Source organism: Chiloscyllium plagiosum, unplaced genomic scaffold, assembly GCF_037043375.1.
Source record: "Chiloscyllium plagiosum isolate Xiang-an unplaced genomic scaffold, Cpla_swu_hap1 HiC_scaffold_9, whole genome shotgun sequence".
Classification (NCBI taxonomy): Eukaryota; Metazoa; Chordata; class Chondrichthyes; order Orectolobiformes; family Hemiscylliidae; genus Chiloscyllium; species Chiloscyllium plagiosum.
This window is the reverse complement of record NW_028270147.1, coordinates 89,652,346-89,668,189: the sequence shown is the minus strand read 5'-3', so window position 1 is coordinate 89,668,189 and position 15,844 is coordinate 89,652,346. Positions and strand designations below refer to the sequence as shown.

Genomic DNA, 15,844 nt, shown 5'->3' with positions numbered 1-15,844 from the left:
TCAATGAAGGTAAGCATGTAGGTACAGCAGGTAGTGAAGAAGGCTGATCGCATGCTGGCCTTCATAACAAGTGGGATTGAGTATAGAGCAAAGAGGTTCTTCTGCAGCTGTACAGGGCCCTGGTAAGATCACACCTGGAGTACTGTATGCAGTTCTGGTCTCCAAATTTGAGGAAAGACATTCTGGCTATTGAGGGAGTGCAGCGTAGGTTCACGAGGTCAATTCCTGGAATGGTGGGACTACCTTATGCTGAAAGACTGGAGCGACTGGGCTTGTATACCCTTGAGTTTAGAAGACTGAGAGGGGATCTGACTGAGACATATAAGATTATTAAAGGATTGGACACTCTGGAGGCAGGAAACATGTTTCCGCTGATGGGTGAGTGCCGAACTAGAGGACACATCTTAAAAATATGGGGTAGACCATTTAGGACAGAGATGAGGAGAAACATCTTCACCCAGAGAGTGGTGGTTGTGTGGAAAGCTCTGCCCCAGAGGGCAGTGGATGCCCAGTCTCTGGATTCATTTAAGAAAGAGTTGGATAGAGTTCTCAAGGATAGTGGAATCAAGGGTTATGGAGATAAGGCAGGAACAGGATACTGATTAAGGATGATCAGCCATGATAATATTGAATGGTGGTGCAGGCTCGAAGGGCTGAATGGCCTATTCCTGCACCTATTGTCTATTGTCTAACACTACGGGCAATTTAGCATGGCCAATTCATCTGACCTGCACATCTTTGGATTGTGGGAGGAAACCGGAGCACCGGAGGAAACCCACACAGACACAGGAGAAAGTGCAAACTCCATACAGTCGCCCAAGGCTGGAATTGAATCCAGGTCCCTGGTGCTGTGAGGCAGCAGTGCTAACAACTGAGCCACCCTGCCACCACCGTCTCATACAAAACAGGAATTTCTTAAGCAAACTCAGGAAGCTGCAGCCCAAAGGACTGTATCCATTGCTGGATCAGATGATCAGAGTGATTATCAGGAGTAGATATGATGGCTGTCCCTCACAATGTGGGCTGAAAAATGAAGCTGCAGCCAGTGAGCTGCTTTGATATTCTGTTTTAAGTAAGTGGTATCTCAGATAGACTGTGGAAAGCTTCACAATCTGGTGCCCTTTGAAGTCCAGACAACGTGCAAACATTTTATTGTGAACAATGTAAGAGTCCAGGATGGTGGGCAGGTTTGGATTATATGTTGTCCATTGATGGGTAAGCAAGAGGGGTAACTCGACTAAAGGGAAAGGGAAGTCTGTCTTTGGTGATGTCTTTCTGGATGGATTCTGGAACCTTAAAAGCTCATGAGTCACAGCGTCATACAGCACGGAAACAGACGCTTCAGTCCCACCGGTCTAATGCCAACCACAAGCTTGATTTGGAGGTACTGGTGTTGGACTGGAGTGTGCAAAGTTCAGGAGCAGTGTTCCGAATGCTTGTGCTTCCAAATAAATCCGTTGGACTATAACTTGGTGTTTTAACTTTGTACGACCATAATCCTAAACTAAACTAGTCCCCCTGTCTGTGCTTGGCCTGTATCCTTCCAAACATTTGTTATTTATGTATTTATCTGAATGTCTTTCAAATGCTGTGACTGTACCCGCGTCCACGACTTGCCCTGGAAGTTTATTCCACACACAAACCACTCTCTGTATAAAAAAAAAATGCCAGTCATGGCTTTTTAAATGTTTCTCCTCTAACCTTAAAAAAAGGCTCCCTAATCTTGAAGTCTCCCGCTCTATGGAAAAGACACCTACCATTCACCTTATCTGTACCCCTCAAGATTTTATAAACCTCGATGAGGTCACCCCTCAACCCCCAGTTTAAAAAAACCTCCCAGCCTATCCAGCCTCTCCTTATAACGCAAACCCTCTATTCTGGTAAATCTCTGCTGAACCCTCTTCAGCTAAATAATATCCTTCCTATAACACGGCGATCGGGACTGGATACAGTACTCCAGAAGAGACTTCACTAATGTCCTGTACGATCTCAACATAATGTCCCAATTCCTATACTCAGAGGTCTAAGGACTAAAGGCAAGCGTGCTAAATGCCTTCTTAACCACCCTGTCTACCTGTGATGCAAACTTCCAAGAATTATGTATCTGAAGCCCTAGATCTAGTCTGAGGAAGTGTCTGTTTTGGTAGTCCCATTGAGCCCTAGAGTAAGGAGAGGGACAGAGAGAGGAAATGAACGAAAGATACAGGCTGTGGGATATAGGGATGAAGTCAATGGAGCAAAAAACAGGGGAGAAGCTGCAGGCAAAGGAAATTGCACAATCCACATTCCACATTGGCAGTGGTTATTAATCAGTCTGTCGATCAGTCCATATTCAAGAAGGGATTGCATGCTATCTTGAACATTCTCCTTGATCTTGTGCCTTTGACCTTTGTCATTCACTTTTCTTCAAAGTCAGCTTTACTTCTTGGAAGTCGTGTCGGAAAGATGACATAGATAGATTGATGTAGCTTTATGGATGGCAGACTGATGGATAAATCCAAAGTCCTGGACGTCTGCGTGTAGGAGGAAGTGAAGGGCCTCACAAACACCCCATGATTGCTGTTTAAATAGCTAGGGACCAAGTTGAAATGGATCCAGGGTTTTTAATAGACTCCTCTCTCGACATTTCCAATTGCTGCATAGCAACAGTCAACAAAGCAAGTGGATTCCTGGGTTCTGTTGCCAAAACCAGGAGGTCGTGTTCAAACTGCGCAGCACTTCAATCAGACTGCACCGTGCATTCCCTGGGCCCAATTCTGGTCACAGTGACACGCAGGAACTTCCAACTTCTAAATGTAGTATGAAGAAAAGCCATGAGACTGATCGCCTTGTGTTGGAAGGTTAAATAAGGTGAAAAGATCGGAAATGTAGCCTGTACAGATTTGAGAGGAGGACAGCTAAATGATATTAGATTACCTACAGTGTGGAAACAGGCCCTTTGGCCCAACAAGTCCACAATGACCCTCCAAAGAGCTACCCACCCAGACCCATTCCCTCCTAACACTACAGGCAATTTAGCAAGGCCAATTCACCTAACCTTCACATCTTTGGACTGTGGGAGGAAACCCACGCAGACACAGGGAGAGTGTGCAAACTCCACACAGACAGTCACCCGAGGCTGGAATTGAACCTGGGACCCTGGTGCTGTGAGGCAGCAGTGCTAACCACTGAGCCACTGATGGTAAAAACCTAAAATACAGAACATGACTTCAAACAAAGTGATGATCAAAAGGCCAAGGGCCACGGGTTACAGTTATGAAAGTACTACATTCAATACAAAAATTAATTTAGAAGTAAACATGATAACATTTACCTCCTTATCTTTCTCTCTTTTCTTCCACAGATGATAGCTGTACGAATAGGTTTACACCAAATCAAGTGGCTCGTATGCATTGTTACTTGGACCTGGTGTATCAAGGCTGGATTCATTCTAAAAAGCCATCTCCCATTGCAATGGCTCCAGAAGTGATCAAGCAGACCGTGAACTCTGTAACCATTCACTGGCTGCCTCCAATTAGTGGGATGCTGTATGAAAGGTGAGACTGTGCACAAGGTCTAAGGCCAGCTCTTCCAAGTGGATTGTGGGTGCAGTTCTGTCCTTTTTGGTTAATTATGTGGGTGGCACGGTGGCTCAGTGGTTAGCACTGCTGCGTCTCACCTCCAGGGACCCGGGTTCGATTCCCACCTTGGGTGACTGTCTGTGTGAAGTTTGGACATTCTCCCCGTGTCTGTGTGGGCTTCCTCTGGGTGCTCCGGTTTCCTCCCACAATCTGAAGATGTGCAGGCCAGCTGAAGTGGCTGTGCTAAATGGTGTTAGGTGCATTAGTCAGGGGTAAGTATAGGGTAGGGGAATGGGTCTGGGTGCGTTACGCGTCAGAGAGTCGGTGTGGACTTGTTGGGCCAAAGGGCCTGTTTCCATCGTGTTGGGAACCTAATCTTGTTAAGAATTCTTTCAATGGGGAAATAATCCATTATGGCAAAACAGGAACATGTGGACCAGAGAATGCCTAAAAAAAATAAGCTGATGCCCTATTCCTGCTTGACTGGTTTGATTAGATTCCCTACAGTATGGAAACAGGCCCTTTGGCCCAACAAGTCCACACTAACCCTCTGAAGAGTAGCCCAACCAGACCTATTCCCTTACATTTACTAATGCACCTAACATGGCCAATTCACCTGGCCTGCACATCTTTGGATTGTGGGGGGAAGCTGGAGCACCCGGAGGAAACCCACACAGACTCGGGGAGAATGTGCAAACTCCACACAGACAGTCGCCCGAGACGGGAATTGAACCCAGGTCCCTGGGGCCATTATGCTGTCCGTGGTTTTGATCAAACACTGTACATGATAAGAGCATGTCATTTCTTTATTTCAGGCACTAGTAGACTTGCTGCCTGTTTGGAGCCCCTTCCATAATTCACTGAGATGTTGGGAAGATGAGATTTCAAGATGTGTGCTTCATCACAGCACAGTTTGATGATTATTCCTGTTCAGTGTTTGAGTACTTATATGCACATAAAAAAACCAAAAGCACTGCGGGCGCTGGAAATCAGAAACAAGATTAGAAATTGCTGGAAAAAACTCAGCAGGTCTGGAAGCATCTGTGGAGAGAAAGCAGAGTTAATGTTTCAGGTCAAGTCGTTCTGAAAAAGAGTCACTGGACCTGAAACATTAACTATGCTTTCTCTTCACTGATGCTGCCAGACCCGCATTGTTTTTCCAGCAACTTCTGCTGTTGTTGGTATTTACATTTATTGATCTCATTACATCACTTCAAGTAGTTATGGACTGAATCATGTCTTGATTGTGTGGAGGCAAACATGCAGACCAGCTGTACCTCACAGTGAATAATGGGACGTACAATGAAGGAAAACTCAGGAAAACTTCTGGGTGATCCATAATGGTCTGATTTGCCTTGTATACTTCAAACAGGATGTCCAGTACAACCAGTACCTTCATTTCCAAGTGTTACTCCGTTACTGGTGTCCTCCCAATCCTGTCAACCAGTTGATGACCAGTAGATTATTTTGTGCCACTCTTTAGTTACTACATGGACAATGGGAAGATGGAAACTTGAGGATCTCATGAATTTGGTCCTCAGACCTCAGTTAGTTAATGGGAATGGGTGTTCATGGGAAGGCAAAGTGACAAATCCAACTTCAGGCCCACCTGTTTCCCCGGCCTGACCCGGGAGGGGTTAATAACAGCAGGGGATGAGCCTCTCCCACCTGCCCTGGAGAGCCGGGCCGTGTGATAGGACCTGGTCTTTGCATTTCATCTGACAGACAATTAAAGTCGCTTTGCCAACCCAGTAATCTCCCATCCAGGCCACACTATCAAATACTTAGCATCTGAGGTGACAGGACAGATGCAACAGGGGAAAATCACCAAACAGCTTAGGACTAAAGATTATCAGCGTCCAGCAGAGAGATGGGAGTCTGTGCATCACCATGGTGAGATTGATTTCCAATTGGAAGCGAGTCTTTTTATTGAATGTTGCTGTAGAGGGGGCAACAGTTTTCTCTGATCACCCTTGAGGTTGGCTTCCTAGTACAGCTGGGCTATCCCAAATTAGGCTGATCTCAACTGCCGCCACGTTTCATGCATGAATTTTAACCATTACTGTTCTGTCAAGGGTACTTTAAGTGGGAACAGAACTAGGCCATTCAGTCCATTGAGCCTGACCCTCTATTCTAAATCATGGGTCCTCATCTCCTCAATGTTGCCTTCTTGCTTTGTCTATATCTCTTCATGTCATTCATCTTCAGAAGCCTATTGATTTTTGTCTTGAACCTACTCAATGATTGAGCTTCTACAGCCCTTTGTGTTTGAGACGTTGCACCAACTACTGAGTGAAGACGTTCCTCCTTATCTCTGTCTTAAATAGCCTGCCTCCTCTTTCAGAGACTGCTTCTAGATTCATCAACTAGAAAAAAATACCCCATCTTATCACTCAGTGAGAAGTTCAGAAGATTCACTGAGATCACCCCTCAGTCCTCAAAACTCTTGAAAATACAGGCCCAATTTCCTTAAGCTCTCCTCTGAAAACAATCTTGCCATCTCAGGAATTAATCTGCTGAACCTCCATTGCAATCCTTAATGTACTCCAGATCACACCAAATCCAATAGCTTGATGATTGATGGGACTTTGTTTGATGTATCCTTTACAGAGAAATCACCTGGAACCTCACAGAACCCCATCAGTGTGGAAAGAGGCCATTTGGCCCATCAAGACTGTGCTCACCCACACCCAGCCCTCTACCCTATCCAATGTAACTCCACATTGCTATGGCCAATCCACCTAGTCTGTACATCTTTGCACTGTGGGTGGGAATCACAGGGAGGATGTGCAAACTCCACACAGACAGTCACCCGAGGGCTGGACTCAAACCCGGGTCCCTGGCACTGTGAGGCAGCAATGCTAACCATTGACCCACTATGCACTCCCGATTTCATTTCATTCATTTCCTTCATTTCATTCTGCACATAACTTGCATTCCAATTGCTCCAAAAAGACATGCTGCTCCAGACTCTGTCTCACCTGCCTCTCCTCCAACCTAGTTTACCATATCCACTGCTCCTGATGTGATCTCCTCTACATCGGGAAGATCAAACGCAAACTAAGGGAACTTTCACCGAGCATCTCAGCTGGGCCCACAAGGGCCAACCTGATCTCCCAATCACTGCCCATCTTAATTCACCTACCCACTTCCTTTCCGACATGATCATCCTTGACCTCCTCCATTGCCACAACGAAGTAGTCTGCACATTGGAGGAACAACACCTCATCTTCCGCCTGGGCAGCCTACAGCATGGAAGACTCAACATTGAATTTTCCAATTTCAAATAACCTCCTTTCACATCCTCTGACTCCCTTCCCAGCCCCTGCCCCTCCCTTCCATCCCTCTGATCGACCCTTCCTTCCAGCCACTAATGGGATTCCTTCTTCCCATCGACCTCTGCCTATGTTCACCTATCCCCACCTCACAACCCAACCCCCAACCTCTTTTATCTGCACCTCCCCATATTCTTGGAATGGAGAAGATGTTGAATTGCAGGTTGATTTGGCATCAGCTTTTTTTTTCAGTTTTTGGAAGCCAGTGAATTCCAGGAATCCAGCACACAAAGAATTACAGATCCAGCACTGGCAAAACTGAAACAGTTGGTGACGGGGGTACCTGAAGGGTTGTCACAATCAGAAATTGATGGCTTTTTAAACTTGGAGAGACCAGGGGCCAGATCACAGTAGAAAACAGCATATTATTATGGGGAGAAAGAGTGATAGTCCCAAGCAAAGGTCCTCACCATGGGGGTCATCCAGGGATTTCCAAAATGAAGATGTTGGCTAGAAGTTAGGACTGGTGGCCAGGATAGGATGCAGACATTGCTGTGTTGGTGGGGCAGTGCCCAGAGTGCCAACAAGGACAAAACTTACTATCAGCAGCTTCCCCACATTCGTGAGAATGGCCGGGTAAACCCTGGACTCGGTTATACATCGCCTGTGTAGATTATTTCATGGGTACAATATTCTTAGACATTGTGGACACGCACTCAAAATGGGTGGATGTGCATAGAGCTCATTCGTCAAACAGAGGGGCGATGATAGAAAAACTGTGTGCATCTTTAGCAATACACAATCTACCTGAAATGTTGGCCACAGATAATGGGACCAACAGGGAATTCAAGCCTTTCCTAAAGTCGAATGGCACTTTAGAATGAGGACAGCTCTGTACCATGCATCATCCAATGGTCTGCCAGAAAGAGCAGTCCAAACTTTGAAGGCAAGCTTAAAGAAAAAGCCTACAGCTTCATTAGATGCCAATCTGTCCCGGTTCCTGTTTGATTATAGGACCACCCCTCATGCAACTATAGGGATAGCTCCAACAGAGTTGCTGATGGGGAGAAGATGCCATACCAGGTTAAATCTGATCTTCCCGGACCTGCGGGGGAAAAACGAAACGGAATCAGGAACGCCAGTGTTGGACACACGACTGTGCTCAGTGACAGAGACAGTTTGTTTCAGGGGACACGGTTTGGGGTAGGAACCACAGGAATGGCCCTGCATGGGTAAGAGGCACGGTCGATGTGAGGTCAGGTCAAGTAACAAATAAAGTTCAGGTTGGTGCAAGAGTCCTGAACAAGCACGTGGACCACATGAAAACTGCAAACACGCAAACAGTACCAGAGCAAAACGTGCCCGGCTCCTCGACAGCCTTTCTGACTCTTCCAAAACCTGTGGGTTCTCTCTCTCCATCAAAGGTTGAAGATACCTCAGAATCTGAGATGGACACGGTGGATGTCACCTCAACGCCATTGCCACCTGAAGAAGAGAATGAATTTCTTCGAAGATGCTTTGGGCGCAAGAGGTGAGCTGCTCTGCATTACACGTCACCCATACCCGAGGCAGAGTTGGAGGAACATGACCCATCGCTAAAATGCCCCAGGAGGAGCTACAAAACAAACGCCTATGTCTTTGGACTCAGAGGGGGGAGTGATGTAGTGATTGTCATGAGGTCAGCCAGGTGGCCCTCATAGGATCTGAGTTCCCGACTGGAGCGTTTAACCTGGCCCAATCAGGGAGCCCAGGCTGACAGATATAAACAGGAATGTTATGGGTTCTGTTCAATCTGAGGGAACAGGATCAGTGTCAAGGACTCTCCACATGTAAAGGAAGGGTGACTTGGTGAAGGGATACTCGCCTCTGTAGAGTTATTTTTGGGGTGACTACAGCTTTATGCCTCACCTCTTCTGATACTATACTCTTTACCTATACCATAGGGTAATGTGGGATCTACGAGGCATAAGCACTATACATTTAGCCATGGCTAATAGCATACATTGGGCCACCTTTCAGTGTTATGTTAGGTCTGGCTTTTACAAGTTCAACATGTTTATTGACTCATCATCCCATGGATGTGGACATTGTGGGTCAACCTACAGCCTGTGAACTGCAGCGGTTCAAGAAGACAGCTCACTGACACCTTCTGGAGGGCAAATGGGGATTGGCAACAAATGCTGGCTCAGCCAGTGATGCCCACATTCCACGAGTGAATTAAACAGAAATTGTAGACGGGTGATGCTTGTAGGAAATAGTATCTTTTGCAACTAACAAACAGTCAGGAAACCCATCCCAGTTAGCTGAGAATCTCTGCCAATCACAACAAGCAGAAACCATGTTAAAGCCAGTGCCTTCATTTGATTAGAACAAGGGGCTGTGTCTCCAATAGGGTGCTGTGAATGGAGGACACTGACACACAAATAACGTGTGTAGTATCTTGCAAAAATGCCAGGGGGTTACCCACTGCTATCCACACGGGCTAGGAAGAGTGCGGGGGTCACTCTGTGTGACCATGTTTGCATGTTGTGTTTCTCATGAGAACCGTGCTGGCCAGTCGAAAACTAACAATAATCCACACAGAGAAAATGCCAGTGTGTTACTGCTGACACGGAGGTATTTTGTAAGAGCGCATTCCGTTCCAATGAAACAGTAGCATATTAACCCTTATCCGCTTGCCAACCTCCCCTGAGCACACTCACACACAATGTCCTGCAATGTGCTAGCCCCAGGCCCCCTGTTTGATCATTAGTTATGATCAGTCAGTTTTGCATCTCGTAGACCCCTTTCCCCATACCACCTCATAGATCAGACTCATATGCTGCTGTGGTGGGGACCATAGATTTGCGTGTGTTTACTTCCCTTTTGAAATGACTGTAGGGCTTTCTGTTTTGTTTTGTTTTGTTTCCAGTTTGCTTCCACAGTGCACAGTGGGGTTAAGGCAAATTGAAAACAGGACTTGGGTTTCAGCGTGCTGGTCAACTTAGGGACAGCACGGAGAGAAGAGAACAGCAAGAAGGGGAATGTGAGAGTTTTGCAAGTCAGTAGATGCAAAAATGGACAGTACGTAATTGTAGTAGAATCCAGAATCTACAGGGAGTAACACAGTGGGAGCGAGAAAGCACAAGATATATAGTCAGAAAGTGAAAAAAAATCAAAAGAGCAATGGGAGTTCGCCTTCACTGTTTTTTCTAACACTTAACCAGCCTACTCATCTCACCTTGAGGCCCTTGCTCCTTAGACTGTAACAACTCGAAGACTAGGAGAATTAGTAGGCTACTTGGCCCATCAGGCCTGTTCTGCCATCTGTCTCAGCCTTATTGAGCCAGCCCCCAACAGCCCTCTGCGGTAAAGAATTCCACATATTCACTGTCCTCTGAGAGAAGAAATTCCATCTCCTCTGGGTGATTTAACGGAGTGACCCTTTATTCTTAGATTATGCCCTGTGACCCTGGACTCTTTCACAAGGGGTAGAATCCTCTCTGCATCCACCCTGTCAAACCTCCTAATAATCTTGTTTCAATGAGATTGCTTCTCATTCTTCTGAACTCCAATGAGTATAAGCCTAATCTACTCAACCTCTCCTCAAAAGAAAGTCCCAGCTTATCTGGAATCAATGTAGTGAGCTATCCCAGTCTGCCTCTAGAGCCACTGTATCTTTCCTTAGGATAAGGGAAGCAAGCTGTTCACAGTATTCCTTGCTAGTGCAGGTGCACAATCCTTTATCCGAAATGTTTGGTTTTCAGAATTCAGAACTTTTCGACTTTCGGAATAAGTGGCAGTTTGATGGTGATTTTTTTTAAAAGATCTTTCCAAAGAACAGACTCACTGTGAGTAAAATGGGCCCTGAAACAAAATTGAGGCCTGCCAGTCACCCCCCCCCCACCCACACGTCTGAGTGACACACATCGAGTGGATGGCGACTTTGGTTAACTGTTCACACGCCAAACGTTAATGAGAAAATAACTTCACAAAAAAAACCATCGGACTTTGGAGCTTTTCAGATTTTGGGATTTCGGATAAAGGGTTGTCTACCTGTATACAGTAATGCTGCTTGTCCAAACTATCTCTCACCCAATAGGACTGTGCTTCTTTCACTGCCGCAGACACTGTGTGGGCAGGCTATTCATGATGCTTGAGCATGACAGCTGAATCTGACCCGGCTCTCCCCCAGAATTCACGTGTCCCTGGAGCCAGGATTGTGATTGGGAGCTGCCATCTCAGTCACTATTCCTGCACCCATAGCTCTGGGATCCCAAAGGCAGTTCTAGCACTGACAAATTGCACACCAGAGGCTACCGAATGTCACAATCTTTGCTCCAGGCTGGAAGGGTGCCCGATAGACTGAGGGAGCACCAATCCCAGAAGCAGAGTGTCGATGGCCAAGAGGGAGCCAGACTGTCAAGGTGATCTAGCAAAAAAGACCAGGTTTTTGGTTTTCGGGAACTTTGCCCGAGATTTTTTTCCTCTCGAGCTGTTGTCTCTCATACTTTCTCATTATGCACCCCCACCATCACCGTGAATCCTTATTCCTTCAATGCTATCTCACCCCTCATAGAAATCACCCTACAATTAGTACTTATACAGGTATCTCCGGCTTTTCGAAAGTTCGCTTTACGCCACTATGCTTTTACAGGAAATCTACATTCGTACCTATTTTTACCACCCAAAAGAAATCCAAAGAGGATTTTTGCTTTTATGAAAAACAGGTGAAATTATTCCCATCTAAATTAATGCTTCTTTGTTTTACACCATTTTGTCTTACGAAAGGTTTTATAGCAACGCTGTACTTTCGGATAGTGGGAATACCTGCACCTCTATGTCAGTTAATAACCCTGACCACTCACATGGCTGTTTATACCCCTTTGAGAACTCATCCAATGACAACCCAGGACAGACTTCAGATCGCCATGTGGTGATCAAATAAAATAATGTTCAAAAGTTGGTCTCTTGCTACAGACTTTATAGTTTAAAAGAGAAATGTGAGGACTGCGGATGCTGGAAATCAGAGTCTAGGTTAGAGTGCTGTTGGAAAAACACAGCAGGTCAAGCAGCATCCGAGGAGCAGGAAAATCTACGTTTCAGGCAAAAACCCTTCATCCTGCCCCTCGGATGCTGCCTGACCTGCTGTGCTTTTCCAACACCACTCTAATCTAGTTTAAAAGGGAGCCTATTCACGCAAAACCCTGAATCTCTCAAAGTGAACTTTTTTTCATATCCCAGATCAAATACAGCTACTTCTGTAATATGATCTTTTAACTGTCAATCAGACTTAAAATCAGAACAAAGCCTCCATGCAGATAATTGTAGCTTTTAGAATTCAGCCATGCATTCATAAAGAGTTCTCATGGGAAATGTGAACAAACAACTATTGAAGCTGCTGGAACAGATACTATACCAACTGACATGTCAATCAAAGCAATAGATGAGATTTCTTTTATTTCTCACTGACAGCTGAAACTGGTTCATTTTCATTTTGAAAAGAATTGGAGGTTTAAATGGCTTCAACTCATGACAGCCAAACAAGCCCTAACTTCCCTTTGCGAGTCTGTTCCATTGTTTCTGACTCCCACAAAGTGGGCTGATGCTCTTATAGAGTTACAGTGTGATACAGCAAGAAAATGGGCTGTTCGGCCCAACTCATTCATACCGTCCAGATTTCCTAAACTGAACTACTCCCATTTGCCTTCAGTTGGCCCACCTGTCCCTTAACCTTTCCTATCCATGTACAAATCCAAATATCTTTACAATGATGTAATTGAATCTGTCTCTACCATTTCCTCTGGCAGATCATTCCATTTATGCACCACCCTCAATGTGGAAAAGGTTGCCCCTCAGGTTCCTTTTAAATCTTTCCCCTCGCACCTTAAGCCTATGCCTTCTGGTTTTGGACTCCCCTATCCTGGGGAATAGGCCTTGGCTATTCACCTTATCTATGCCCCTCATGATTTTATAAACTTTTGGAAGGTCACCCCTGAGTCTTTTATTCTCCAGTGAAAAACGTTCCAGCCTATCCAGCCTCTCTCTATAACTCAAACCCTCCAGTCTCGATATCAGCCTTGTAAACTTTTTTTGCACGCTTTCCAGTTTGATAAGATCCTTTGTGTTCTTGCAGTGATGAAAATAGGATGCATGTGATCTTAACACTGAATTCAAATGGCTGTGCTGAATTTGGGTCTCCCTCGATGTGACTGAAGCCTATCCCTTTGCTGTATCAGCAAAAACGGGGTCAGTTGGAAATGTGGAAGGGGCTTCCATATCAGAATCTAACCTGACAGTTTTAAGGTCCACAGAGCCTTCCCAACTCAATGAATGTCTGACCCCATGTCGTGACAATGTAGGGTCTTAAATCATCTGTGGCTCTGGTAGAGAGCAGTTTCGGGAAAAAGTATAAAGTCAGAAATATTTGGATGATGTGTTTAAACTGAGGCCCGACCTGCCCCTGCATGTGACTCTGAAAGAACCTACAGCATTGTTTTAATTCACAGAAGCGCAGATTTGTTACTGTGCAGAAGGACGTTATTCAGCCCATCCTGTCTGCCCTGGCTCTTTGAGATTTTTAATTCAGTACCAATCTCACACCTTTTTCTCATGATTCTGCACATTGGTTTCTTTAGAAAAATCAACCAATGCCGTTTTGAATCCATCCCTCCATTGAACGTGCCTTCACTCCACTTTCACGAAGTGCATTCCACACCAAGTCGTCACTGTGTGAAAATGTTTTTTCTCACTCGCAATTATTTCCCTTGGGAAACAATCTAAAACTGAGCTCTCTCTTGATCTGTTTATGAGTGGGGACAGTTTCTGCCAATCTACTCTGTCCAGATCCCTCGTGATTTTGAAAGCGTTTATCAAATCTGCTCTTAGCCTTCTCCTTTCCAAGGAAATCAATCCCAACTTCTCAAACCTTTTCTCATAATTATGCATGGGAAATTATGTCTCACTATCTTAAGTTTTTTGAAGACGTAACAAAGAGGATTGATGAGGACAGAGTAGTGGACATGATCTGGACGGACTTCAGTATGGTTTTCGACAAGGTCCGTCATGGTAGACTGGTTAGCAAGCTTAGGTCACATGGAATACAGGGAGAATTAGACATTTGGATACAGAACTGGCTCAAAGGTAGAAGACAAAGGGTGCTGGTGGAGGATTGTTTTTCAGACTGGAGGCCTGTGACGATTGGTGCGCTACAAGAATCAGTGCCGGGTCCACTGCTTTTTGTCATTTATATAAATGATTTGGATGTGAACATAGATGGTACATTTACTAAGTTTGCAGACAACACCAAAATTAGTGGTGAAGTGAGCAGCCAAGAAGGTTACCTCAGAGTACAACAGGACCTTGGTCAGAAGGACAGGTGGGCCAAGAAATGGCAGATGGAGTTTTATTTAAATAAATTTGAGGTGCTGCATTTTGTTGAGGCACATTAGGGCATGGCTTATACACTTAATGTTGAGATCCTGGGGGGTGTTGCTGAACAAAGACACTTTGGAGTCCAGGTTCATAGTTCCTTGAAAGTAGAATCACAGGTAAATAGGATATGAAGAAGGTGTTTGGTATGCTTGCCTTTATTGGTCAATGCACTGAGTATAGGAGTTGGGATGTGCAGGACATTGGTTAGGCCACTTTGGAATTCTGCAATCAATTCTGGTCTCCCTCCTATAGGAAGGATGTTGTGGAACTTAAAAGGAAGATTTACAAAGATGTTTCCAGGGTTGGAGGATTTGAGCTATAGGGAGCAACTGAATAGGCTGGGGCTATTTTCCCTGGAGTGTTGGAGGCTGAGGGGTCAGCTTATAGAAGTTTATAAAATCATGATGAGCATGGATAGGGTGAACAGCCAAAGTCTTTTCTCTGGGGGGTGGTGAGTCCACAACTAGAGGGCATAGGTTTAGGGTGAGAGGGGAAAGAATTAAAAGGGACCTAAGGGGCAACTTTTTCATGCAGAGATTGGTTGTGTATGGAATGAGCTGCCAGAGGAAGTGGTGGAGGCTGGTATAATTACAACATTTAAAAGGCATTTTGGATGGGTATAAGAAGAGAAGGGTTTAGAGGGATATGGGCCAAATGCTGGCAAATAGGGATTAGATTACATTAGGATATCTCATTGGCATGGACGAGTTGGACCGAAAGATCTGCTTCCATGCTGTACAGCTTTATGACCATGATTGATGAATCTCACCCCTGGAACCACTTTCATAGCTTTCTTCTGTATTCTATCCAATGTATTCACATCCTTCCTGAGAGGGTGCCCAGAACCCTACACAATGCTCAAGCTGAGCTCTAACTAATGTCTTCTCTAAGTTTATCATAACCTTCCTGCTCTTGCACCATATATTAATGAAGCCTAGAATACTGTATGCTTTAATAACAGCTTTCTGTAACCGTCTTACCAACTTTAATGACTTTTTCACCAAGGTTCCTTTGCTCCTTATACATGCGGTGGAATGGTATCCTTTGCTTTGTACTGTTTCTCCATGTACCCTCCACATTGAACTCCATTTGCCACCTATCCATCCAGTCCATCAATATGTTGATGTCCTTTTAAAGTACTGCATTGTCTACCAGGAAAGCAAGAGTTGCAATACTGTGCCCTGGGAAACTCCACACAAGCCTTCATCCAGCCTGAAAAATATCCATGGATCCTTACTGTCTGTTTCCGATCTGTCAGCCAAAGCTTCAACCGTCCCTTTTACTCCATGGCCTATCATTTTCCTCACAAGCCTGTCATGTGACACTGCCTTCTGAAAGTCCATGTGCACCACATCAACAATGTTCCATTCATTAACCCTTTCTCCCTCTTCAATAAGCTTCAGCAAGTTAGTTGAATATGATTCTCCCATAACAAATCTTTCACTCAATCCGCATTTGTTCCTTGTCACTATTATTAATCCTGAATCATTGTCCAGGAAGTTCTTTGAGTGCTGTGTTTGTGTCTCAGCCTCATCTTGCTGGGCTGGATCTCTGTCACTATTGGATTCTTTCCTGAACTGCCATATGTCTTCCTGG

The 15,844-nt window shown here is 45.1% G+C and overlaps 1 protein-coding gene across 1 annotated transcript in view; it reads left to right on the top strand.

Moving 5' to 3' along the window:
* The window catches only part of pappa2 (pappalysin 2), a 416,790-nt gene that overhangs the window by 140,366 nt on the left and 260,580 nt on the right, over nt 1-15,844 (top strand). Inside the window, exon 5 of the mRNA XM_043700014.2 lies at nt 3,344-3,536. Within this exon, the coding sequence (XP_043555949.2) occupies nt 3,344-3,536 (193 nt within the window). The remainder of the gene's footprint in view (nt 1-3,343; nt 3,537-15,844) is intronic.